Source organism: Balaenoptera borealis, assembly GCF_965194805.1.
Source record: "Balaenoptera borealis genome assembly, chromosome: 5".
Lineage (NCBI taxonomy): Eukaryota > Metazoa > Chordata > Mammalia > Artiodactyla > Balaenopteridae > Balaenoptera > Balaenoptera borealis.
Window position 1 is genome coordinate 42561040 of NC_138862.1, and position 27618 is coordinate 42588657.

The window sequence follows — 27618 nt, forward strand, 5'->3', positions numbered from 1 at the left end:
AAATAAGTCTGCACCTGGATTACTGTTTTGGAGTGGCCTAGGGTAGCATGACCTCAGAACAAACACAGTGGTGGATACAGGGAGGTGGCAACTGGGCCCTCAACCTACCATGCTCCCTGCAGCAAGTTCTCTTGAAGGAGATCTAAGGTGAACATTGACAAAGGTTACCCAAACCCTACTCCAAGGTCAGAGCTTAGGCTAATGCATGAAATTCCTCTGTGACTGCTATTGGTGCAGGAGGAGATTTGTGGTTTCAACTGGTCATCAGACTGAAAGGCAAGAGTAATAGTCCTTGACTGTGGTGTAGTTTCTCCCTCTCTCCTTCCAGCCGTCAACAAAAAAAAAAACACACATACTCCCAATTACCACTAGCAGACAACTGCCAACCATGAGCAGAAGCAGCATCAGGATGAAATCCATGCTACGTGGTGGCAGAAAGGCCACCAAACTGCCACACTGGGAGCTTGTCTGCCTTTGGACTTCAAATTATGTGTACTCAGAGTTTGGGTATCTTTTTGTCCTCAACATCAGGAGGCAGCCTACAGAGTTTAATTTTTAGTGCTTTGCTAATATAGATGTGTGCTTTCCCCTATATAAAGTCATAGCATCTGAACATTCAAAGCAATCTATTCAGTAAAGGCTCAAGAAAACCCATTCATGATAGCATTTTTCCATTCCAACAAATGCACTTTAGCCAGCTCTGTTTATTCTTGTACAGATCAAGGAGCCAAACAGGAATGAAATACATTAAGGACAATGTTTCCAAAGAAATCTGATCTAGCAAGCTCTTCTAATCACTCCTGCAAATATTGGCATATTTTGACATTGTAGTTTTAAAAAATGCAAGCACCTGCTACAGTTGATTATCTGCTTTACATTTGAAAAGTGTATTGATCACTTGACTTGAATTAACGATGCAAGTTTCTTAATTGGACAATCAGGATCAGGAAGCTGGATGTATGTTCAAGGAGAAGAGCTGCTTTTTTTTTTGCTTCTCTTTTATTGACTTCCTCATAGGCACTATTGAAATTATCATTTAGGGTAATTTTGCTTCTTCTACTGATTGAAATATTATGATTATACAATATTGACTTTCCTTGATAATAAAATGCAATCGAATTATTAAAACTGATTTTAATGGCTTGGAATTTGCTTGTGTAATTTATTGCAGGCATTCTTGTTTATTTTAAGAAACTATTTTTCTTCAAATTACTGAAAATTTTATTTTCTACATAGGGTGGTCTGAACTACTTTGGCTTTATTTTTAAAGTCAAGATAGTTAAACTCTAGAAGACACTGAATTCAAAGCTTTAGGCCTTCCTTAAGAAGGTAATTTCTAAAATTTCCTGAAAATATGATTGGTTAACTCCAAGGTCTTGATAACTAGGAAAAAAGATATATTCAAGTATCAAGGACAGCGGTTCCCTTAGATTTTCTACTTTGTCTTCTCTTTCTCTTCTTTTTGTATTTTGTAATATGTAACACTCCTGATTGCATAGATATTTGCAAAAGCATACATTTAATTTGATATTCTAATTTGAGATAAGTATTATGTCCCAAATATTATAAATAAAGGTATTGAATCTCAGGTAATTTGATATTTGCTTTCAGTCAAAGAGTTAGTTGATGGCAGACCTGGAATAAGAATCTACAGCTCCTTCCTCCCTAGATTGATTCATGGTCTGATCCAAGCTCTTTTCATTGGATTACAAATTGATTAGAAAATTATTAATGTGCTGGCCTGTATACGTATAACATATGTAATGTATTTATAGGATACATTTAAAAATAAACATTGTTATTACTATTCCTAGTTGTTTTTTCCAACCCATTTAATGTATATTCATTTGCCCAGACTTCTCATACCCAGCATTTTCTTTCAGATGTGATGTGAAACAAGTGATAGAAATAAGGTTTTTATATCACTTCGTTTTTTTTGTTTTTTTTTGTTTTTTATAAATTATTTTAATTATTATTTTATTTATTTATTTATTTTTTGGCTGTGTTGGGTCTTCGTTTCTGTGCGAGGGCTTTCTCTAGTTGCGGCAAGCGGGGGCCACTCTTCATTGCGGTGCGCGGGCCTCTCACTATCGCGGCCTCTCTTGTTGTGGAGCACAGGCTCCAGACGCGCAGGCTCAGTAGTTGTGGCTCACGGGCCTAGTTGCTCCGCGGCATGTGGGATCTTCCCAGACCAGGGCTCGAACCCGTGTCCCCTGCATTGGCAGGCAGATTCTCAACCACTGCGCCACCAGGGAAGCCCCTCACTTCGTTTTAAAAGAGCTACCATTATGGAGTCCTAAATGAAAGGCTTTCTCCAAAAGATACATTTTTCTACTTATTTTCCTTTTTTTCCCCAGTACAACCATACCTGAAATATCTAGTAGAGAAAGAATTGAGGATTTGGCATATACTCTGGTATCCTAGGGTCCAGCACATGTTCCCACAGCATGGGGCAGACAGAAAATTAGTTCATCACTTATTTTCCATGTGCTTCCTAGAAAGCAAAAGGAGCTGGGGGAATCCAGTACCATTCTAATTGCTTTTTGTTTACTTGATCATAACTATGCTTATTAAACACGGGTTCGTGGAATCACATAAATCATTTCGTGGGGTTCATGATGGGGATCACTCATCCACTCACCACACTGAGTTCTCTCCAGAAACAAACAGGTAGGTTAAGAATGTTCCTAAAACTCAGAAGCAGCAGACTCTGAATTCAACTTCAGTATTTAAAGCCTCTGTAGTCAGTTATTCTAAGTGGGATGGAAAGTTTGCCTCAAATAAAATATTAGCACAATTTAGCCCCAGATTCAGTAAGAAATTACTCAGATTAGGTATTCTCTCTAGTGACTGTCAATAAATATGTGATTTCCAGGGATAAGGAAGAAAAGGAACAAGATCACTATTATTCTGTAACCTCCACAAATTAAAGTTGCAAATGTAGACAGACAGCATTCTTCCTCTTTAAAAATCTAAATGCTAAGAGGAAAAAACAATAGATTTTCTCATTCAGAAAAAAATATGAACCATCTTCTGGTTCCTTCCACTAAATGCATCATCCTTATATTATCTACATTAAAATGTTATGAGTTACTGCTTCTTTAATTCCTTATGCACATGCTTCTGTAAGACTTTGGAAGACCCAGATGTTGTATGTCTAAATGGTAATGCAATGACTGAAAGACTACTACCTCAAATAGAAAACCACCTTCTTTACTTTCACATAAAAGCCAAAATCATCTTACCATTCAAAAATCATGTTATAATATGGTTCATTATATTTACTTGAAAGTGTTAGAGATCAAATAATACCTCCATTCCTTTATTTTCTTATTCAACAAATATTACTGAGTACCTCCTCTTTCAGGTATTGCTTGGTATTAATCACTGAATGGTATTAATCACTCCTCCCTTCACGTGATATTCATGAAGACTAGTAAATTCATATGGCATAAATCTAATAAATTACATACTGACAAAAAGGTGGTGTGCAGGCCATCACCTTGTCTTTGCTGGAAAAGCCCCTACATAGACTTAAATCAGAAATGTCTAGGTATTGGAGGGTAGGCATAGATAAAAGGAGGTGGTGTAAAGTGCCTTTCAGATGCATCAGAAGAAGGACTGCCTAAGTATGGAGCAACAAGAATTTCACGATTTAAAACCCCCAGATACCTATGGTTTTTTTTGACAGAACTTCCTGAATAGCAGAATTATCACTTTATATGGCACAGATTTTTTTTCATGTGTGGTGACCTGACCATTCCACTTGGTGTGAAGGCAGCCATGTGTTCAGCATTCCTCAGACCTGGAAGTCTACTTACCTTGCATGGTTTGCTGACTACTGGCACATTCATTTGCAAGACAGAAGGCAGACCCAAGGAATCTGCCCTCTCTCATGAATGTTATATCTTTTCTGATGCTTGACAAGCCTGTAAGTAGAACTAGTTGAGTCTGGAAATTTTTTTTCTACCATCCTCAAAACCAGTCCCAGTCTTCTTAGACCCTGTGCATAAGACATAGAATTATTCCATCCTCCAATTCTAATATTTTAAGGAGGATGCTTAGCTTATTTCTTCCCTTGACTAACTTCCCTATTTCTTTTCTCTAGTTTCCTTTTATTTCTGGACCTGAGCTACCCTTTTACTCAGTATGCTTCAAATCATTTTTCATATTTTTTTATATTAGAAATCATCTATTTCTTTGAAGAAGATTCAAAGAAGTGGAAAGATATCCTATGCTCTTGGATTGGAAGAATTAATATTGTTAAAATGGCCACACTACCCAAAGCAATCTATAGATTTAATGTGATCCCTATCGCATGACATTTTTCACAGAACTAGAAGAAATAATCCTAAAATTCATATGGAACCATAAAAGACCCAGCATTGCAAGAGCAATACTGAAGAAAAAGAACAAAGCAGGAGGCATAACCCTTCCAAACTTCAGACAATACTACAAAGCTACGGTCATCAAAACAGCGTGGTATTGGCACAAAAACAGACATATAGATCAAAGGAACAGAATAGAGAGCTCAGAAATAAACCCACGCACCTATGGTCAACTAATCTCCAACAAAGGAGGCAAAAATATACAATGGAGAAAAGACAGTCTCTTCAGCAAGTGGTATTGGGCAAGTTGGACAGCAGCATTAAATTAACGAAGTTAGAACACACGCTCTCACCATACACAAAAATAAACTCAAAATGTCTTAAAGACTTAAATATAAGACATGACGCCATAAAACTCCTAGAAGAGAACATAGGTAAAACATTCTCTGACGTAAATCATACCAATATTTTCTTAGGTCCATTTCCCAAGGCAATAGAAATAAAAACAAAAATAAACAAATGGGACCTAATCAAACTTACAAGCTTTTGCACAGCAAAGGAAACCATAAACAAAATGAAAAAACAACCTACAGAATGGGAGAAAATATTTGCAAATAATGCAACTGACAAGGGCTTAATTTTCAAAATATACAAACAGCTCATACAACTCAACAACAAAAAAACAAACAACCCAATCCAAAAGTGGGCAGAAGACCTAAATAGACACTTGTCCAAAGAAGAGATACAGATGGCCAACAGACATATGAAAAGATGCTCAACATCACTAATTATTAGAGAACTGCAAATCAAAACTACAATGAGATGAGGTACCACCCCACACCAGTCAGAATGGCCATCATTAAAAAGTCTCCAAATAACAAATGCTGGAGAGGGTATGGAGAAAAGGGAACCCTCCTACACTGTTGGTGGGAATGTAAGTTGGTGGAACCACTGTGGAATACAGTATGGGGATTCCTCAGAAAACTAAAAATAGAATTACCATATGATCCAGCAATCCCACTTCTGGGCATATACCAAGACAAAGCTATAATTCCAAAAGATACATGCACCCCTATGTTCACAGCAGCACTATTCATAATAGCCAAAACATGGAAACAACCTAAATGTCCACCAACAGATGAATGGATAAAGAAGATGTGGTACATATATACAATGGAATACTATTCAGCCATAAAAAAGAATGAAATAATGCCATTTGCAGCAACATGGATGCAACTAGAGATTATCATATTAAGTGAAGTAAGTCAGAAAGAGAAAGACAAATACCATATGACATCACTTATATGTGGAGTCTAAAATATGATACAAATGAACCTATCTATGAAACAGAAACAGAATCATGGACATAGAGGACAGACTGGTGATTGCCGAGGGGGAAGGGGTTGGAGGAGGGATGGAGTAGGAGGCTGGGTCAGCAGATATAGGCTTTTATATAGAGAATGGATAAACAACAAGGTCCTACTGTATGGCACAGAGAACTATATTCAATATTCTATGATAAACCATAATGGAAAAGAATATATAAAAAAGAATGTATATGTGTGTGTGTGTGTATAACTGAATCACTTTGCTGTACAGCAGTAATTAACACAACACTGTAAATCAACTATACTTCAATTTTAAAAAAAGGAAAGAAATCATCTATTTCTTAACCAAGTACTCCTCTATATTGCTTATGAGTCTTGTGCTTTATTTGCCTTTCATGTTCTTTAAAGAATTGGGTTCTGTATAAATAAAAATTTACAAAGACCATTCAAATGGGATGCTTATTATTTCTTGCATAAGAATGAAATATTTAATATTAATAATAATTCTTGGGGTGGGATAGGGAGAGAAAGAGAGAAAATCCCACAAGTGAATGAGCAATGCCATAAGAAAAATGCTAAGCTTTTTTTATTGTACTGTCTAGTTTTTTTTTTTGAAATTTAACAGATCAATTTATTTGCTTAGTCTAGGATATTCAACCCAGTCTCATATATTTTCATTATTGTGGATTTGTATGTATACAAGACACAATTTCACAGAATTTTATTAATATCAATCCTTGGTTCATGACACACCCTCATCATATATAAATGCTAAGTTTTAATATAGCTGCCACAAGGGAGTATTATTTCTTGTTAATGGTTCAGAAGCAAAGTCCACCAATAGATCTCTTTTTCATATTGTATTGTGATCTACCTTCATAATTTTTCTGTATTAAATTCAAAATGATATTAGAATGATTCTTCTCTTTTCAAGCTTTTAGTATAATGAATTTGTTTTGAATTTCAATTCAAAGGGAATCTTCTCTATCCCCACTGAGGCAACTTTGCTGATCAGCAGCATTTGGTGCAAATAGTAATCAAGTTTCAAACTTATGCAAAACATTCCCTGTTTCTCAAGAATTTCACTGAATTATTTAAAACTCAGTGGTGGAAACAAGCACCAGCTGTGGTGTGAGGGGGGTGGGAATTTGTAAATATGCACAAAGGATTGGAATGATCAGTGAATATAGTTCACATAGTTGCACACCCTTCTTCTGGTTGGACTCTGGTAAAATCACACCGAAACCTAACCATGCAACACACATCATTTTACCCAAAGAGGGTTTTTTTTGTATTCAATTAAAAAGTGTTTTGTCACAGTATCTTGCCATCTGTTTAAAACGTTCAAGCACTATTACATAACGCTAGTTCATTTGTATGGGCTGTGTATTGACACAATGTTAACTGCATAATGCTGAAATGTATAGCAGTGACATAACTCCAAATGGCACCAATGCAAGGATCAATGTCATTCTCTACCCCAAAGATTGTCACTTCATGGATAATAGTATATGTTAATTTGGTCAATAAAAATAAAGTTATAATAAAAAGGAAAACAAAAATAAAAGATTAAGGAGCTATTCTACAACTAAATATTACTTTCAGTTATACTGAAAACATAATAGAAATGGCAGAGATTTGCTGTCTTGCCACCTCTCTGGTATACAGCAACAGGTGACAAAATTCCATAAATCAAAAGCTGCAGCTATTGCAATGTTTCTACCTTTGATGCTATCCAAACCCCAGGGTAAAAAGGAGAGGAAGAGTAGTAAGAATGCACATCAACCTATTTGCTACACTTACATTACTAAATTGGCCTCTGATCTACGGAACCACTTATCAATTATGCTTCAAACAGGACAATAGTAGGCTAACATTCTGATTTTTCTTCCCCTTAGATCATTTCATTCTCTCACCAAAAGTAGATTCATGTATTTCTGTGATTCATGTTAAGAATTCTTGAGTTAAGAGATGTGTTCAATTTAATTCAATGTATATTTTTCAAACGTCCATTATGAATGCTTAGAACTTTGAAATACTCAGAAGAAGAAAAATGGTCTCTGTCCAAAAGGAACTTAAAATGTTATTAGGTAATATCTGTGATTTAACAGTCAAGACACCTGAAGCCATTGACCTTTAAAGGATGCCTATTTTGCTCATGAATTTCATGATAATAAATATTTTAAAAATTAACCTTCTGCATATTATATATTAAAACAGATATAAGGGAATATGTTTTTCTTGTTGATGCATTAGGAGATTGATTCCCCTGTGAATAGGTATAAATCTGTCCAAAGAGGTGATGAATCTTTTCAGATGTCTTTGTACACTGGGGTCCATGAGGGGGAAAATAGTCAAGGTTAGGATATTACTCAATTAATTTGAAGACAACTGTTTTTCCTGGCCTGAGCATGACTTTCCAAATTAACTTCCTGCTTTGTGCCTTCTCTCCCTCAATGGAGGAGACAAGAAAAATCACAAGTTGAGAGGAAGAGTGAGAAAGGAAATCATTATTGAAGAGAGAGGAGGCACCTTGGACATCTTAAATGGAAAAAAAAAAAAAAAGGCAAGAAGATCTGGTAGCAAAGAGACCTTGGGACAGATCATAAGAATTGGTAGATATGAGCTCAATGGTAACTTAATTATCTCAATCCCAGAGACCATCAGTTAAATAGAGAAACTCGGTATACATTTTTTTTCTCTCTCATGCAACAAAAGGAAATGCCTCTACTAAATGTTGTTCTGCAGAGCATGTGTTTAGTCATATTCTGAGTAATTTTGCTTGAAATAATATGGCTTTATTGAAAACATGAGCAGGAAACAAGAAGTGTTTATGTCTCAGATGAGGACTGTCATGAACATTTTGCACAATTGCACTGAACAACGTGTCTACTCTAAGTGTATGTGACATTCTAAACTGCCTGTGGGAAAGCAGAAAACCAAAGAGAAATTAAAGTAATTCCTAAACTAGAGGGAAAGCCTAAGCCTTCACTCATTTTATTTTAGTATTCTGAATAAAACTGCTTTGCTGTATTGACAAATACAAAATTATCTAAAGCAAGAGGGATCTGAGGTGGGTTTTTTTTTTTTTTTTTTGCCATTATACATTTAATGTGGGTTCTTTCCAACTTTTAAAAAATAAAGCATAGACTTACTGTGGGCAAAGTTGTGAAAAAATAATTATATTGATAGAGTATGTTAAAATTGGCTGATTCCTTTTATATGCATAATGTAGTTTAATCATTATAATCACCTTGTAAATTGGTATCAAAGTCTTATTTTTACTGATGAGAACAGAAGAGATTAAATGATTTGCCCATTTCTGTAATTAGAGAGTAGCAAATTCGGGACACAATTCAGGCCTCCTGATTCTATGTTCAGTATTCCTTTTCCACCACAAATATATACCATGTCCTCTTTTTTTTTCTTTTCTCCACCCCCTTTAAAGCAAGCAGTGCTTCTGTTAACTCTGTTTTTCTCCCCAGTCTTTGCAGGCTTTCCCCTCTTGTGCAGGATAAAGTCATCTAAGTAGCAGACTGTTGGAACATTCTGACACTTATCCAGTACAAATACAACACTACTAAAGGAAACTTACACCTTTATGGAGTCCTTAATACATTTTCTGTTAAGTATCTAAGAATGCCATAAAATGCCTGGCTAGAAGCTATCTGGCTACACAAATTAAATTTTCCCTAAGAAAACAGGCACCAGTGAGAGACAGCAATCTTAAATTCTAAAGGTCACAGGCTTGTTTAGACATATCTATGCAAAACTGTAAACCTCTCCTTAGTTTGTTCCTTCTTTTTTTTCTCCCTAAGTTCCCACTCAGTCCTTCCAGATCTGATTTTTCCACATTCCTTGTAATTTTAAAATTTTTACTGGAGTATAGTTGCTTTACAATGTTGTGTTAGTTTCTACTGTACGGCAAAGTGAATCAGCTATATGTATACATATATCCCCTCTTTTTTGGATTTCCTTCCCATTGAGGTCACCACAGAGCACTGAGTAGAGTTCCCTGTGCTATACAGTAGTTTCTCATTAGTTATCCCTTATAATTTTGATCCTTGTTTTTCCCCACAGATCTGTTTTGCTCTGTTTTTAATGTTTCTAAAATATATTGTAACTTCACATACTAATATATTGTAGTACTCTTTATTTGCTTCCTGTTACACTCTTTCCTCTAATCGTTGATTCAGCAAATATTTGCTATGTAGCAGAAGCTGTGCCATGCACTGGAAACAAAAAAATAAGACATCTTTTGAAGATTTTTTCCCAAGGTACCTTTCTCTAATTTGAAGAGAAATATAAATACAAGTTGTTATATAACTTGTCGATAGACAGTGCAAAATCAGCTTCAGAAACACAGAAAAGGTAAGAACTTGGTAAGAGGGTGAATGTGGATGGGGTGTTGGGAGGTATAGCATTTGAACTGAACTTAAAGGTAGAATCAGAGATTACAAGAACTGACATTCCAGAGAGAAGTTTCCCAATATGTAAAGTCACAGAATATAAAATAGTGTTATGATTTTTGAAGGATGGTTGGATTATAGATACATTTTTGGAACTGGTAGGTAAAAGCCAGATTGCAAAGAACCCTTTATGGCACATCAAGAAGCAGATCATTTATCTATGGGTCGCAGGGACCTAACTCAAAGATTTTTAAAAGAGGAATAATGTAATCAGTTATATGTGTTTAAAAAGGTATGTTCATGACAGTGCAGATGAACTGGAGGGGGGAAAAGATAGAAAAGTGTTAGGAAATACTTACACACATCCAATTACTTCACGATGAGAATTGTAACTATGGCAGAAGCTAAACATAAGCGGTAGATCAAAGTGACTAAAAAAAAAAAGAACAGAAGTGTGTGCAATATGCATAAAGAACACAGAAGATAGGTTTGCTGATTCTGGTGCTGGGGAAAGGATGGGTTCAAAGGCAAATCACAGACTCTATGAAATTTATAATTCAGTGGAATTATCAAAGAGAATGATTGCCACTCTGAATGACATTACAGAGGTACAGAAGAAATGTGATGAAGCTGTTCTGAAGTGGGAGATGTCACATGTCATCTAGGATAATGGATTGATGGAGAAGGTGAAGCTTGCAGGTGGTAAAACAACTGTAAGGCAGAAATTCTTGGTTTCTGGAGAAAAAGGTCTCAACGGAGAAAGAATGTAGTCTCTTGTGAAATTCTCAGACCCGAAGGGAATCTGACATCTCATCACTTTCTTTAAGGCACCCTATGGCCACAACACATTTGAAAATGCATTAGAGCTCAGGGGTACCATCAGCTAAACTTCCAAGAGGATCGCTCAGAGTTCTCTCCTGAAAGGAGATGCAAGTTTGTGCCTTCCTTCTGAGCCACAGAACATAAATTATTCATTTAAGAACAAGACTGAACATAGAGATTAGAAAGACCCTTGAGCAGATGATTTAATTCAGGAATCTTACCCCCCAAAAAAGTAGTCTCTCAAGGGTCACTAACAGAAAAATCTGTAGAATATCTTAAAGCATTTCAGGAGGTAGCTGCCAGCCAGTGTAGGAGCTAAAAATGAGATTGCTGGGATAATCATGTCAAGAAGTGGGCTCCTGCAGAGAACCCACTGAGGTAAAAGCAAAACAGATGTGTTTGACAGGTTGGAAAATGGCAGCAAAAGAATGAAACACTGAATTTGTAAATTTATAAAATTCAGCTTCCCTAAGGATTTTTCCTCAGGGACTTCTGAGTAAAGTAAAAGAACTTGTTAGGAAGAAAAATGTCATTGTATTTTTAAAGGCTTAGGGAAAAATAATTAAGTAGACGAAACTAGTTTAAAATCATAGACTTTAGGTATTAGAAGTCTTCCCGGCATCATTTAGTCTACCAATATGGAGGATGGATATGTTACTAGAGTTCTTATGACCAAAGGAAAAAATCTAATGGGACAGGGGAGAAAGTTGATATATATTAAATAGCTACTATGGCTTTGTGAGATGTTTTACATATGTTTTCTCATTTAACCTTTGTAGAAGTCTTATGAAATAGGAATTATTCTCCCTATTACAAAGGGAAGGTGACTGAAGCTGAGAAAGGTTAAGCAAATGTATTTATTTATATAGCTATCTTGTTCCAGAAAAGATTTCAAGGGTACAAGAATGATTGAAGATGCCTACAATATGACAAAAATAATAATAATCATTTTAAAGCAAGGAGACAAATGCTAAAAAGAAAGCAAAGTAATGTAGAGCAAGGAGTACATAAAACTACATTTCTCTTTCAATCTAAAAATGGATTGAATGACTAAACCATAGTTGGACACATTTCTGTGATACTTAATGATGAAATGTGATACTTCCTCTTTTTGTGGCTCTAATGCTCTCAAGAAAATTATTTCTCAAAGTTTCGGGAAGGTGTCATTAACCATAGTAATTCCTCCAATCCTTTGCTCATGAAGTTCTTGTGGAGGGTCCTGGATTCAGTAGGAAAGTGAAAGAAGTACTTTAGAACTGGCTACTGTTTAGTGGTGCACATGAAGCAAGCTGCCTTCTTGACCAAGTTTTAGCAAGATTCTTGAGAAGTCTGTGATTGATTCTTTGGTGGATGGGAAATTATATTTGGTTTTAGGGCAATAAAAACTCTGTCTGGAATACACAGAAAGATTAAGGGAAAATCTGTGTTAATAATTTTAGGAGGCATTTGTGTCTGATCTATCTATGGAGAATAAATGGTGAACTACGATTTAAGGAATACTAAATAAATTGTAAGACTGGTTTAGAGAGATAGAATGATATATATAAAGGAGAGAAACATTCTTTCTTGCTTATTATCAGGAATTGTATGTCAAAGTCAAGAACTCAATATATCAAGTCTGGGATTATGAAAGAAAGACTTTAGAATGACTATGTGTGAAGTACTCAATGAGGGATGCCTATAAGGGACAAAGTTGAGGGCATAAACAGGTTAAAAAAACCCGAGGAATGGAATTAGAAACTGGTGGGTCTGTAATGAATGGATGGATGTGTCCCTGGCTGGCTGCCTCCACCAAGAATTAGACAATAATTGCCAAGAGGGATTTCATACCAAGGGTAAAATAGTGAAAAAACTCTTCAGTCTATCGTTTAAAATGTCTGGGATATATTTAGAATTTACTAAACTTACAAAGAAATGCAATTAAATTGGAATTTTATAACAATAATAAAATCTTCAAATATTTGGAAACAAGCAGCATAATTTTAAATAATCCAAGGGACAAAAAAAGAAACCACAAGGGAAATTAGGAAATATTTTGAACTGAATGATAATATAGACACAACATATCAAAAATGATGGAAGTCCATTAAAGTAGGAAAAATTACAACTTAAAATTCTATATTTAGAAAGAAAACATTTTAAAATCAATGACCTAAGCTTCCATGTTGAAAGGCTAGAAAAAAAGAGCAAACTAAACTCAAAATATCAGTAAGTATAAGGTAAAAAAACAAAGGTAATAGAGAAAAGCAATGAAATTGGAAACAGACAAGAGAAAATCAACAAATCAAATATTGGTTCTTTGAAGATATTAATTAAATTGATAAATCTCTAGATAGATTAATCAAAAAAGAGAAATAGATACATAAATTATCCCAATCAAAAATAATAGAAGTGACATCATTACAATATTAAAGACATTAAAGGATAAGGAAATATTATGAAAAATTTTATGCCAATAAATTCAACAATGTAGATGAAATGGGCAAATTCCTTGAGAAAGCAATTTATCGTAACTAATTAAAAGTCTTTGTTGAAAGAAACCTCTAGCACCAGATGGCTTCACTAATGTATTCTATCAAACATTTAAGGAAGAAATACTAATCTTACACAAACTTCCAACATAAACTCTTTTTGAAAATCTAAGAGGCAGTAATACTTACCAACTTGTTTTATGAGGCAAACAAAATTTGACAAACATTTAAAGAAAATCAATTAATGGTAATACCAATTAGGAACATAAAGGCAAAAATCCTTGGGAAAATACCAGCAAAACGAATCCAGCAATTCATTAGGAAGATAATACTCCCAAATCAAGTAAAGTTCATTACAAGAAAGCAAAATTATTCTATTTTAAAAATCGATCAATGTAATTGACCACATTAAAAGCTAAAGGAGGGGCTTCCCTGGTGGCACAGTGGTTGGGAATCCGCCTGCCAATGCAGGGGACTGGGTTCGAGCCCTGGTCCGGGAGGTTCCCATATGCCGCAGAGCAACGAGGCCCGGGCACCACAATTACTGAGCCTGTGCTCTAGAGCCCGCAAGCCACAACTACTGAAGCTCGCCTGACTACAGCCCACGCTCCGCAACTGGAGAGTCCACCACAATGAGAAGCCCGCGCATGGCAGTGAAGAGTGGCCCCCGCTCGCCGCAACTAGAGACAGCACACGCGCAGCAGGGAAGACCCAACGCAGCCAAAAAAAAATAAATTAAAAAAAAAAAAAAAAGGTTGCAGGCGGTGAGGGCCCGCCTCCCAGCCGGGCAGGAGGCGTGGGCATGGAGCTGGCCGCCGTCGCCAAGCCCAGGGCCCGCGCCGCTGCCTAGGGCGACCCGAGGGACGCTGCCTAGGGCGCGGCTCCGGGGACCCGTGCGGCCTAGCACGGCCCGGCGCTGCGCGGATGGCCCTGCTCCTGCGGCCCGTGCTCGCCGTCCTTCTTCTCCTCCTGACCGCCGCTTTCAGGTGCCAGGAGCAGGCCCAGACCACCGACTGGAGAGCCACCCTGAAGACCATCCGGAACGGCGTTCACAAGATAGACACGTACCTGAACGCCGCCTTGGACCTCCTGGGAGGCGAGGACGGGCTCTGCCAGTATAAGTGCAATGACGGATCTAAGCCTGTTCCACGTTACGGATATAAACCCTCCCCGCCGAATGGATGTGGCTCCCCACTGTTCGGTGTTCATCTTAACATTGGCATCCCTTCCTTGACAAAGTGCTGCAACCAACACGACAGGTGCTATGAGACCTGCGGCAAAAGCAAAAACGACTGTGATGAGGAGTTTCAGTATTGCCTCTCCAAGATTTGCCGAGATGTGCAGAAAACACTAGGGCTAGCTCAGCATGTGCAGGCATGTGAAACCACCGTGGAGCTCTTGTTTGACAGCGTTATACATTTAGGCTGTAAGCCGTACCTGGACAGCCAACGAGCCGCATGTAGGTGTCGCTACGAAGAAAAAACTGATCTTTAAAGAAGATACTGACAGGTGGTGACAGCAGATGAGGATAGAAGAACATAACCTTTGACAAAGAGCCAATGTTTTCACAGCATAAAGCTGCCTTATTTTTGTGAAAGGATTATTTTAAGACCTTATTTTGATATTAAAACTTCAAACTAAAGAAACAAACAAACAAAAAAAAAAGCTGAAGGAGAACAATTTTATGATAATCTTAGTATTAAACACTACGTGAAAGAAGTCGTTTTCTAAGTTGGGACATTATGCACTGAAAGGGTGTACAAGGAAGATAATCCTGCTGTAATTCAGCAACTGATTGGAACCTAAGAGATGATGGTAAATTATGGGGGGAAGGAGAATAGGGAGGGGCAGAGTAAGAAGTGTTTTGTGATCCAAATGGAATGTAGCAAGAAAGTCTAGTAATGACAGAGATGGCAATTAATACAATAAACCTCAATTGCTGCAAGGGTTCCAAAAACTTAAAGTGTTAAAGGCAAGTATGCTTGATGATAACAGAAAGCTAAAATCTGGACTTATTTCATCAAAAGAAAGAAAACTTTGACATTTTGTTATTTCAAAAACAAAAATGTAAAGGAGCAAATCAAAATAGGGACCTTTTTTTCTTCTAATGTCTTATTTAGATTACTTAATTTTAAATAATATTAGATCTGTCTAGATGTTATCATTGAACATAAAATGAGAAAACTCTTCCTCAACATTGGCATACAGGAGATGCCCAGTAAACGTGAGAATGGATGAATGAATTAATGAGGCTTATTAGAATGTTTTTGTGGTAAGCTTTATAATACTGCAATTTTAGAACTTTGAAGAATAATTAAACAAAATACATTGAACAGCTTCATATCCTTGGAAAAAGATATGTTAAAGTATTCTTATGTATAAATATATATATATAAATAAACGTATATACATGTTTTCTTTTCCATGCCTATTGGCCTTGAATTTAAATTTAGTATTTGTATTTATTATTTATTATTATTATTATTTATGAATGAAAATAAATGTACATTTTGATTTTAAAATGTTTATCAGGTACTTCCCTGGCGGTCCAGTGGTTAAAACTCTGTGCTTCCAATGCAGGGGGTATGGGTTCAATCCCTGGTCGGGGAACTAAGATCCCACATGCCATGTAGTGCAGCCAAAAAAAAAAAAAAAAAATGTTTATGATAAACCTATATGCTTCTTTTTACCATTTTAATGAATTACTTTATTGCCTTTTTATGTAAAATGCAGGAGTAATATAAAGTTGCATCAGAATTTTTTATTTTACCATTTAAGGCTGTAGTTCAGAAGGGAATCTGTGAGTTGATGTTCACTCCACTCCAATGTAAGCTCCAGCCTCCCACACCCAGACACCTACGCAGTAAATGTAAGTTCTATGAAGACAGGAATTTTTCTTTTGTGACCTAGTTTCCTTAGTGTCCAGAACAGTTTTTGAAACACAGTGGTAGATAATAAATTGATATGTTAATAAACTTAATGTATTAAAGAATGAAAAGTAAGTATAGACTGTATATGTGCCATCCGAATTCCAACCATCCGATAGCGTGTAAACTTTGTTTTCTGTTGGGAAGTCAGTGTTGTCCACGGTCAGCCTAAATGGTGAGTCAGAAAAGGAATTCAGAGAATCCCTAGTAGAGATGTACTTTTAATCATTCTATTTGTTTAAAAGTACAGAAAAAAGTAAGTGGCCAAATAACATAAACTTGGGTTATTAAATAGTTGTGGAGGAAGGAGGGAAGATACTAGAAAGTCAAGACAATGAAGGTAAAAGAGAAATTCATTAGTCTCCAGGTATAAGGCAATTCTAGTTTATTGCTGTACCTTTCATGTTTGGGCCTTCCTGGTTTCTTATTAGTGAGTTTCTATGGAGAGGTAAGGTCATTATACTTTTCTGTATATATAAAAATACTGTAACATTCTATCAATATTAGTCATGTCCAAAAGAGCTTGCCAATAGATCCACTTTATCAGTGCTCTCCAAAAGAAATTTTTGAAAGATAGAAATGTTCTACATTGTCCAATATGTTAGCCACTAACTACATGTGGCTGGCTATTGAGCACTTCAAATGTAGCTAGTATAACTAAGGAAACCAAACTCTTGATTTTATTTTAATTAATTTAAACTTAAATAGCCACATGTGGCTAAAGGCTACCAAATTGGACAGAGGAGCTTTAGATGATCAAAATAAGGCAAATCTATTTTATTTTCACCACAGTACAATACAATATAATCATAAGGGAGAGTCTGAAACATTTCTTCCAACCAGCATATCAATGTGAGTTTAGCCTCTGGAATGACTATAGACCCCAAAATGAAATAAGTATAACAAGAAAACGGGAACGTGGCACCAGTTGTGAACACTGAGTAAACTGACAGAGGTGGATAGTGGATATAATGTCTGGATGACACAAAAAGGGAATCATTATTTTCATAATTAAACATACTGTGTCTATACATAATTATGGTTATGCAGTGTATCAAAATGATTCTCTCACAAAAAATACGATTTTTTGATCATTCATACTATTTTTAGTAATTCCTGTACTAAAGCTTTTTAAAGATTTTTATTGGAAAACTAATTGTATTTCTGGAAGTCTAACAATCTTTTGCTTCTAAATATAATTTTGAGCTTGATTATTAAATGTTAAGTATGATTTTTTTTGTTCTTTTAGATTTGCAAAATTCAATTTTGATTGCATTACTCTGATTTTGATGACCACATCTTAAGTTCAAGGACCCCTCCTAGTTTAAAAGATAATGAGAAATATTATAAAAGCTGTATCAATGTTTTAAATGTGAAATATGTGTTTCTATTGCAGTCTAGGTAATTGGCCTTAGATTAAGAACAAGTAATTTATTTTTCATACATGTGTGTCTTGTTTTTTCCCTTATTTAAATCATTTTAGCACAGACTTTGGTATAACATCACACAATTGTACTACCTCCTCTCCTTCGTTATTTACATGCATATCCATTGTTACAAATTATTTATTATAGAAAGTTCTATAATAGAATATCTGGACCATATGCTAAAATATTCCAAGCAAGTGAATGTATATTTACAATGCATGTTTACTTTGAAAACCTAAGATTGTGAAATGGATACTTAAAATCCAATTGATGCTACCTTATATTTACCTGAAAAGTCTTTCTTATGAGTAAAGTGGTAGACAAAAATCTTTGACCTCAATGAAGATGAAACCACCTCTATGGTGACACTGCAGATTCCCACATTATTTTTAAATATTTTAACATTCAACTGTTGTGGCTGACAGTTATCAATTTGATTGTAAATCAGTTATATTTTTTAAAGCATGATTTATTTTTTTGGTATAATACAGACAGCTATGAATTAATGCCAATAAAATCTTCTGAGCTCACTGTATTGCTAACTCCCCCAAATGGGAAAAAGAATGTCCCCTTATAAATTCTGAAATCTTAGGAGTGGGATAGAATTCATTGGAAGAAAGAATACCTGAGCATTCCTTAAAGGCGTAATATATAGACTGTTTGCCATTTTCATATACTACACTTCTTACCTCTTCAATCCACTTCAATCACAGAGATTAGTTTCAGCATGGACAGACTCAGGAGAGAATAATTCCATCCTGTCTCAATTCGACCTATTAGTTATGACAAGAATTGTTCTTTATAACAATAGTTGACATATTCCAGTGTTCCCCTTCCCCAAACCAGAAAGCTCTATCTAAGAAACAATTTGGGAGGAAAGAGAGATCAGGGAACCACATTTTGAAAACTGTTTTTAGATCACTATCTTCAGTATTTCTAAGAAAAAAATCATGTTGCTGTAGTTTCAAAAGCTCTTTGAAACAAATACATTTCAGAAGTCATCACTGGAACACAATGCTACACAACACTGTTTTCTTCTTCTTTTTTTTTTTTTTCTTTCCCTAGCTAATTTTTACTTTCTTCCCTGGCAGGAAAGCAATTTGTAACAGCTGTATGATTTATGCAATAATTGATGCAAAACTATATTGAATCCCCAGGCCATTCACCATATCTTTTGCCAATGAATATCAGTAAAGGCAGCGTGACTTGATTTCTCAAACATGCAAGTGAGGCCACTTTCAATGTGCTGGAACTGACAAGTGAGACCACAGACTGATGTTTCTATATTGCCTGTTCAGGTCTGAAAGCAGGCAAATGTTGCTTTTCCTCTTTAATCACTAGAGCAGTGCAATTTCACGGATCTGTTGACTATGTAGAGGTACAAATGTTTTGCCTCAGTCTTATCAGTATTGGAAGTTCCTTTCAGATTAGAGGACAGGTTGAAGTGCATTGCTAATATGACTTATATTTAAAATGGGACTTCTTGGTAAAGGGCAGGATGCGGGTATAGTTTTGCGATGGCTCCTCGTGGCACACCACAACTAATGGTCAATGCTTCCTTGATTCTGAAGTTGTATATTCTTCTCCTCTTAGCATTAACAATCAGACTAGTTTCACCCACAACTATAAACTCTCAAATACTCTTGAAAAGCTTTTTATGCTAAATTCACTTTCCCCAATTAACAAACAAAAAATCTGGGGGAAAAAAAAAAAAAAAAAACACCTGCCAGACTTTAAGAATAATTTATTTCTTAAAATGTCAAATGTAAAAGAATGTACTCATGTTTCATCATTGGCTCTGGGAAGTCCTCACAGGCATGCTTTCCATTAAAAAGCAATCATTGTCCCTGTATCCTGCATGCAAATTTACGGTGAAATCCACAGTCCACAAGGCTTTCAGGGACAGTCTCACCATAGCCAGGTAAACTTCAAGGTACTTGTGAACCTAGAGGAACTGTTACTACCATTTTCATCAGCACCATCACTACTACCACCACTCCAGCAATTCCAGAAGTTACTACACATATCAATTAGGTCAAATGAGGCTTCATGATTTGAGACAAACAAAAGATACTACTACTTACTGGTGTGTTGCCTTCACTCTATTGTGGAGAACTCAGCTCTGGCTGTATTTTTTCTAATAGAGAATTTTTTAAAGCTTTAAAGTACAATGTTTTATAATGATTAACTATTAAAAAGGATTTTTAATCACTCTTCCTTTGCAAGCAGTAAATACTCTAGAATAGTGATTAGCTGGTTCTGTAGCTCTAAAACTTCAAATAAATTCCTTGGAGAGATTCAGAATTGATAATGGGAAGAGAGAGAAAAAAGACAACAATAAATAACAAAAATAGAAGTGGAAGAAAAGGAAAGTTTTTATCACCAATTGCTTCAGATTCCTTACTTTTAAGCCTTAAGTATAGTCTGCTAACTCTACAGACATTTTGCAAGTGTCAGTGTTCAAAATAAATAAAATTTAAAACCAAACACTCAAATATGAAGAGGATTACATAATTATTTTAATGCAGCAGAGAAACAATACTTAGGAGTATAATCTAGTCTTGAATCACAAACAATACCAACTATTATGTATTCTGCTTTAAGGATACTCAATATATTAAACATCTGGATTCAGAAGAAAACGTCAAAGACAATGAGAGGTAAGAGGAACTTCAAAGATCATTGAGTACAGGCTGCTACTTCTATGGATGAAGAAATGGAAACCAATGAAACCTGAGGACTTTGTTTCAGCATTCTTGCTGCCACAGAGTTGTAGAAGCTATTAGTCATCACAAAGGAATTTAGATGAGGCATGAATCAAGGTTTACTTTTTTTAAGTGGCATGTTGTATTTGAGATATTTGGGAACTATTTTTCTGGAGGTTAAATGAAAGTCTTGGTCAAATAGTGAGCAACAAAGTAATTAATTTTCTCATTTAATTTACTGAAGGATTTATTAACAGTTACCTTTAAATATTAGTTTGTCAAGTGAGAACATACTTAAAAGTTACAAGGTTATTTGCCAATAACTTCTCAGGAATGCATCTGTAATATGAAATGAGGGATGTCTCTGGAACCTCATGATGCAATGAACAACATCCTAACAACACCCTTGGTAAATACAATAAGGAACTTAGAATATTTCTGATATCATTTCAAAACCCCTGTCTACTGTAATCCAAATGCAGTTCAGAAGAGCAAATATGGGGGGCTGAGTTAGGAGAGCAAAATGCAAGTATAGGATTTGGTTTTTATTTGATTCAAAAGTAGATTATAAATTATATGGAGCATGAATTCTTAACCTGTAAACCATGGACAGGATTAATGGGAATGTGAACTCACTGTGTATGTATACTGTTATTTCATTTTATTTATTTATTTATTTTAACATCTTTATTAGAGTATAATTGCTTTACAATGGTGTGTTAGTTTCTGCTGTATAACAAAGTGAAGCAGCTATACATATACATATATCCCCATATCACTTCCCTCTTGCATCTCCCTCCCTCACACCCTCCTTATCCCACCCCTCTAGGTGGTCACAAAGCACCGAGCTGGTCTCCCTGTGCTATGTGACTGCTTCCCACTAGCTATCCATTTTACATTTGGTAGTGTATATATGTCCATGTCACTCTCTCACTTTGTCGAGCTTACCCTTCCCCCTCCCCATATCCTCAAGTCCATTCTCTAGTAGTTCTGCGTCTTTATTCCCATCTTGCCTCTAGGTTCTTCATGACCTTTTTTTTTTTTTTTCTTAGATTCCATATATATGTGTTAGCATACGGTATTTGTTTTTCTCTTTCTGACTTACTTCACTCTGTATGACAGACTCTAGGTCCATCCACCTCACTACAAATAACTCAATTTCGTTTCTTTTTATGGCTAAGTAGTATTCCATTGTATATATGTCCCACATCTTCTTTATCCATTCATCTGTCGATGGACACTTAGGTTGCTTCCATGTCCTGGCTATTGTAAATAGAGCTGCAATGAACATTGTGGTACATGACTCTTTTTGAATTATGGTTTTCTCAGGGTTTATGCCCAGTAGTGGGATTGCTGGGTCATATGGTAGTTCTATTTTTAGTTTTTTAAGGAACCTCCATACTGTTCTCCATAGTGGCTGTATCAATTTACATTCCCACCAACAGTGCAAGAGGGTTCGCTTTTCTCCACACCCTCTCCAGCATTTATTGTTTGTAGATTTTTTGATGATGACCATTCTGACCGGTGTGAGATGATATCTCATTGTAGTCTTGAGTTGCATTCCTATAATGATTAATGATATTGAGCATTCTTTCATGTGTTTGTTGGCAATCTGTATATCTTCTTTGGAGAAATGTCTCTTTAGGTCTTCTGCCCATTTCTGGATTGGGCTGTTTGTTTTTTTGATATTGAGCTGCATGAGCTGCTTTTAAATTTTGGAGATTAATACTTTGTCAGTTGTTTCATTTGGAAATATTTTCTCCCATTCTAAGGGTTGTCTTTTCATCTTGTTTATGGTTTCCTTTGCTGTGCAAAAGCTTTTAAGTTTCATTAAATCCCATTTGCTTATTTTTGTTTTTATTTCCATTTCTCTAGGAGGTGGGTCAAAAAGGATATTGCTGTGATTTATGTCATGGAGTATTCTGCCAATGTTTTCCTTTAAGAGTTTAATAGTGTCTGACCTTACATTTAGATCTTTAATCCATTTTAAGTTTATTTTTGTTTATGGTGTTAGGGAGTGTTCTAATTTCATTCTTTTACATGTAGCTGTCTAGTTTTCCCAGCATCATTTACTGAAGAGGCTGTCTTTTCTCCACTGTATATTCTTGCCTCCTTTATCAAAGATAAGGTGACCATATGTGCATGGGTTTATCTCTGGGCTTTCTATCCTGTTCCATTGATCTATATTTCTGTTTTTGTGCCAATACCATACTGTCTTGATTACTGTAGCTTTGTAGTATAGTCTAAAGTCAGGGAGCCTGATTCCTCCAGCTCCAATATCACTGATGAACATAGATGCAAAAATCCTCGACAAAATACTAGCAAACAGAATCCAACAGCACATTAAAAGGATCATACACCATGATCAAGTGGGGTTTATCCCAGGAATGCAAGGATTCTTCAATATACACAAATCAATCAATGTGATACACCATATTAAAAAATTGAAGGAGAAAAACCATATGATCATCTCAATAGATGCAGAGAAAGCTTTCGACAAAATTCAACACCCATTTATGATAAAAACCCTCCAGAAAGTAGGCAGAGAGGGAAGTTTCCTCAACATAATAAAGGCCATATATGAGAAACCCACAGCCAACGTCATCCTCAATGGTGAAAAACTGAAACCATTTCCACTAAGATCAGGAACAAGACAAGGTTTCCCACTCTCAACACTATTATTCAACATAGTTTTGGAAGTTTTAGCCACAGCAATCAGAGAAGAAAAGGAAATAAAGGAATCCAAATCGGAAAATAAGAAGTAAAGCTGTCACTGTTTGCAGATGACATGATACTATAAATAGAGAATCCTAAAGATGCTACCTGAAAACTACTAGAGCTAATCAGTGAATTTGGTAAAGTAGCAGGATACAAAATTAATGTACAGAAATCTCTTGCATTCCTATACACTAATGATGAAAAATCTGAAAGTGAAATTAAGAAAACACTCCCATTAACCATTGCAACAAAAAGAATAAAATATCTAGGAATAAACCTACCTAAGGAGACAAAAGACCTGTATACAGAAAATTATAAGACACTGATGAAAGGAATTAAAGATGATACAAATAGATGGAGAGATATACCATGTTCTTGGATTGGAAGAATCAACATTGTGAAAATGACTCTACTACCCAAAGCAATCTACAGATTCAATGCAACCCCTATCAAACTACCACTGGCATTTTTCACAGAACTAGAACAAAAAATCTCACAATTTGTATGGAAACACAAAAGACCCCAAATAGTTATTTCATTTTAGAAGGTGTCTGAGACTCACAGGCATCTTTTCTAGAATTGTAATATCAATAGAAATATAATGTGAGCTACAAATGTGAGTGGCATGGGTAATTTTTAATTTTATAGTATCTATGTTAAAAAATTAGGTGAAAGTAATTTTAATATATTTTATTTAACCTAACATATCCAAAATATTGTCATTTCAACATGTAATCAACATAAAAACGGTTGATGAGCTGTTTTACATTTTTCGGTACTAAGGTTTTGAAATCTGGTGTGTATGTAATACCTGCAGTGCACTTCACTTTGGACTTGCCACATTTCAAGTGCTCAACAGCCACATGTGCCTAGTGGCAACTGTAAAGAGCAGTGCAGGTTTAGAGATAAGACCCATGACAGGCATCAGGAAACACATCATGAATAATATCTCCTTTCGTTGATTGATTGATAAGTATTTAGGGCCACTGAATTTGAGGTGATCCTCTGATAATTACTAGTATTTCTGTGCTTCAAATTAAGTGTCAACAGAAAATATGTAACAGCTCTGGAGTACAATTATCATCTTCTGAAAAGTGCCATTCTGAGAGAGAAGAGTGCCTGAAGACTACCGGATCTCCCACAAACACAGAAGAGAAAATACCTACAGGGATTATGAAAATTTGCACTGTTGAAATGGTCCTTAATTTCACAAGGAAATCATCACATGACAAAATGTCTAAGTGGGGTTGAGTATCCTTTGTATATATTTAATAGGACAACATTCAGTAAATTGGTGCAGCCACTATGGAAAATAGTATAGAGGTTCCTCAGAAAACTAAAAATAGAGTTGCCATATGATCCAGCAGTCCCACGCCTGGGCATATGTCAGGAGAAAACCATAATTCAAAAAGATATATGCACCCCAATGTTCACTGCAGCACTATTTACAATAGCCAAAACATGGAAGCAATCTAAATGTCCATCAACAGAGGAATGATAAAGAAGATGTGGTACATATATATAATGGAATATTTCTTAGCCATAAAAAAGAATGAAATAATGCTATTTGCAGCAACATGGATGGACCTAGAGACTGTCATACTGAGTGAAATAAGTCAGAAAGAGAACAACAAATACCATATGATATCACTTATATGTGGAATCTAAAATATGACACAAATGAACTTACCTATGAAACAGAAAAACAGACTTGCAGACATAGAGAACAGACTTGTGGATGACAAAGGGGAGTGTCAGGGAAGGATGGATTGGGAGTTTGGGACTAGCAGATGCAAACTATTATATAGAGAATGAATAAACAACAAGGTCCTACTGTATAGCACATGGAACTATATTCAATATCCCATAATAAACCATAATAGAAAAGAATTTGAAAAAGAATATATATATATGTATAACTGAGTCACTTCGCTGTACAGCAGAAACTAACACAACATTGTAAACCAACTATACTTTAATAAAATAAATTTTTAAAAAACATTCAAGAGCTTGTGGAATCTTAGCAATTAAATAAGAAATGCTCTTCTTCAAAATGACATAGTAGCTATTACAATTAAATTTTGCTTAAATGCAATTATACTGATTTATATGCAATTAACTATGTATGTGAAAAAAGCCATAAATAATCTAACAATTTTTTTTTCTGAACTTCTTATATTGTTACAGTCAAGCCTATCAAAAGTTAACCTTTTTCAATATTTATAAGAATCTCTTTATTTCATGGAGCCATGGTTACGGAAGCTCCTAAAGAATCTGATGACAGTATCTTTCTTCTTCCTTTGTAGGGTTCATAGGCCACCCGAAGTATATTAACTCTCCATGAGTGATAATAATTTCTGCTTTTTGTACTGCTATATTTAAAATTCAAGGGTGTACTGCTGTAATAGTAAAGATAGAATGTTTGTTTCCATCACCTCAATTTACGAAGAGATAAAAAGATGTATTCCCTAGAGATTGAAATTGTGAGAGAATATCCCTTATCTTGTAAGAAACCAGCAGTAAACTGGTTTTATATCTTGAAATTTGTGACAGGAAATTCAAATGCAGGTAGAATTATTGCCAGTTCAAAGAGCAGTGGAACATGCTTGGTTGGCAAGGGGAGAAATCATTTTTTCACCTGATTCCAGTTAATTTTTTTAAAATTTAAGTTCTCATTGGTGATTGCGCACCCACTGATCCATCTGGTGCGTAGTGGAACTTTCAAGGGTGCAGCTGAATTGGTCCAAAGGGAGCCACAAGATAGTATAGATATTGCAGAAAGCCTCTGGAAGATGGAAAAAGAGGGGAAAGAATAGCATGGCTTCTCCCCATCTTTCTACCTTCTGTTTTATCCCCAGTGCCTCCTTTTGGCCAAACCTATATGCTGATACATGTATTAATATAAATGTAGTAGGAGTTGAAAACTTATTCAGGAAATCTGACCAATGCTGAAAGCCAAACTAAATAATTCAGGCACAAGAATTTTTCTTTTTTCTCTTGAAAAGGTTTTTATTCCTAAAATATTTGGGTCATTTCCTTTACTCTCTATTTAAGATACTGACACATTACTCAGGTTTGCCAACAATGAGAATGAATCAGCTTTTGTTACATGGATCGTATTCACGAGAGGCTTTGAGATATCCTGAAGTATTAATGTCATCATGTCAGCTCAATTCATCACACATTGATTTTCAAGCTAAAACATATTATTTATACTGTGATTGCTGCTTGCTATTTTCCTAAAGTGATCGAAATGATTACTCTATTAATATTTTTTCTTGTTCCAATTTAGTCTCTGGCGGAGTAGAATTGTTTATTATTGCCCTTATTTTTTATATTAATAAAACTAAAATGAAGAGAATTTAAATCTGATCACAGTGATTTAGTAACTTGCTGATATAAGACATATGGAATATTTTTTCCTGGTTCAGTGTGCTTTTAAAGTAAGTTCTTTTCCTACATAACATAGACAAAGTATTATTTATGCCTACTTATTAGTTTTATATGTATGCATAATTATATGCACTGCTTGTATATTGCTCACAATTACTTACATATAGAATTTCACTCCATTAATAAAAATTCCAAGTGAATAAAGCATGAATCAGCAATGTAAGTGATCTTCTGTATCATTATTGGCCTAAAGCACAAACCTCTGATTAAAAAGGAAAATATATTTCCCTTAGACATTATAAAATACTGCCGCTCATGAGATTTTGTCCTGCCACTGTAGAGATAAGTAACAAATCAAAATCAAATAATACTTATTTAAAACCACCAAACTTGAAAAGGCATATGTTTAGAATGATTTACTAGGCACTTCTTCTAAAAAGCAGAAAGTTAGACAACATAATATTTATTTACACATTGTTTCAGGATCATTGAATATCAGTATGAAGCAATCACTAACATGAAAATTTCATATAAAAATGGATAAATAATGGTTTCTGCCTTTAAAGAGGTGAAAATCTAGTAATAAACTCTTGCAAAAATGCCCCATAAAAGCAATAATAAAATACTGTACACACATACACACACACTCACAGAAAAAAATCATGATGAATGACAGAAGTCTTACTTAGAGAAGAGTGTGGAGGGATGCAGTTGGGAAGGATTTTATAGAAGAGGATGCACTTGAGTTGAGTTTTAAAAGTTAAAAAGGTGATGACCAAGAGAACTTTATAAGAGAGTTACAGTCCAGGGAGGAATAAAAAGATGCACAAAGCACAGAAGTAGGAAGCAGAAGGAAGTGCTCAGGATAGCTGAAGCATATGGAAGGGGCAGTGATGAATGATGAGGTGAGAGGAGTCTCATCAGGGGAGGATCTCCTGGGCTACTTCCTGAAAAGAGATACTGATTACCATACTATATCCCTACATTTGGAGTAGTTCTCATGTGCTAGCCTGGAAAAGTTGTCTACTCTCTAGGATATTGAGTTCATGTAATAAGGCCTGGGAACTAATATGTTCTCAGATCACAGCCT

The 27618-nt window shown here is 35.5% G+C and overlaps 1 protein-coding gene and 1 pseudogene across 2 annotated transcripts in view; one reads left to right on the forward strand and one right to left on the reverse strand.

The window, feature by feature from the left end:
- Positions 1–980: 980 nt before the first annotated feature.
- Positions 981–27618, reverse strand: part of LOC309628808 (ras-related protein Rab-28 pseudogene) — a 457231-nt pseudogene continuing 430593 nt past the window's right edge. The window contains exon 2 of the transcript XR_014249476.1: positions 981–2260. The product of XR_014249476.1 is annotated as a ras-related protein Rab-28 pseudogene (transcript). The remainder of the gene's footprint in view (positions 2261–27618) is intronic.
- On the forward strand, positions 13910–16356 carry LOC309628813 (group XIIA secretory phospholipase A2). The gene has a single exon (XM_082392243.1). It carries the CDS (start codon positions 14283–14285, stop codon positions 14850–14852), a length of 570 nt encoding a protein of 189 aa, XP_082248369.1. The 5' UTR covers positions 13910–14282; the 3' UTR covers positions 14853–16356.

Bases quoted from the DNA above. Each gene is read 5' to 3' on its own strand.
- LOC309628813 (XM_082392243.1), top strand. From the start codon at position 14,283: ATGGCCCTGCTCCTGCGGCCCGTGCTCGCCGTCCTTCTTCTCCTCCTG.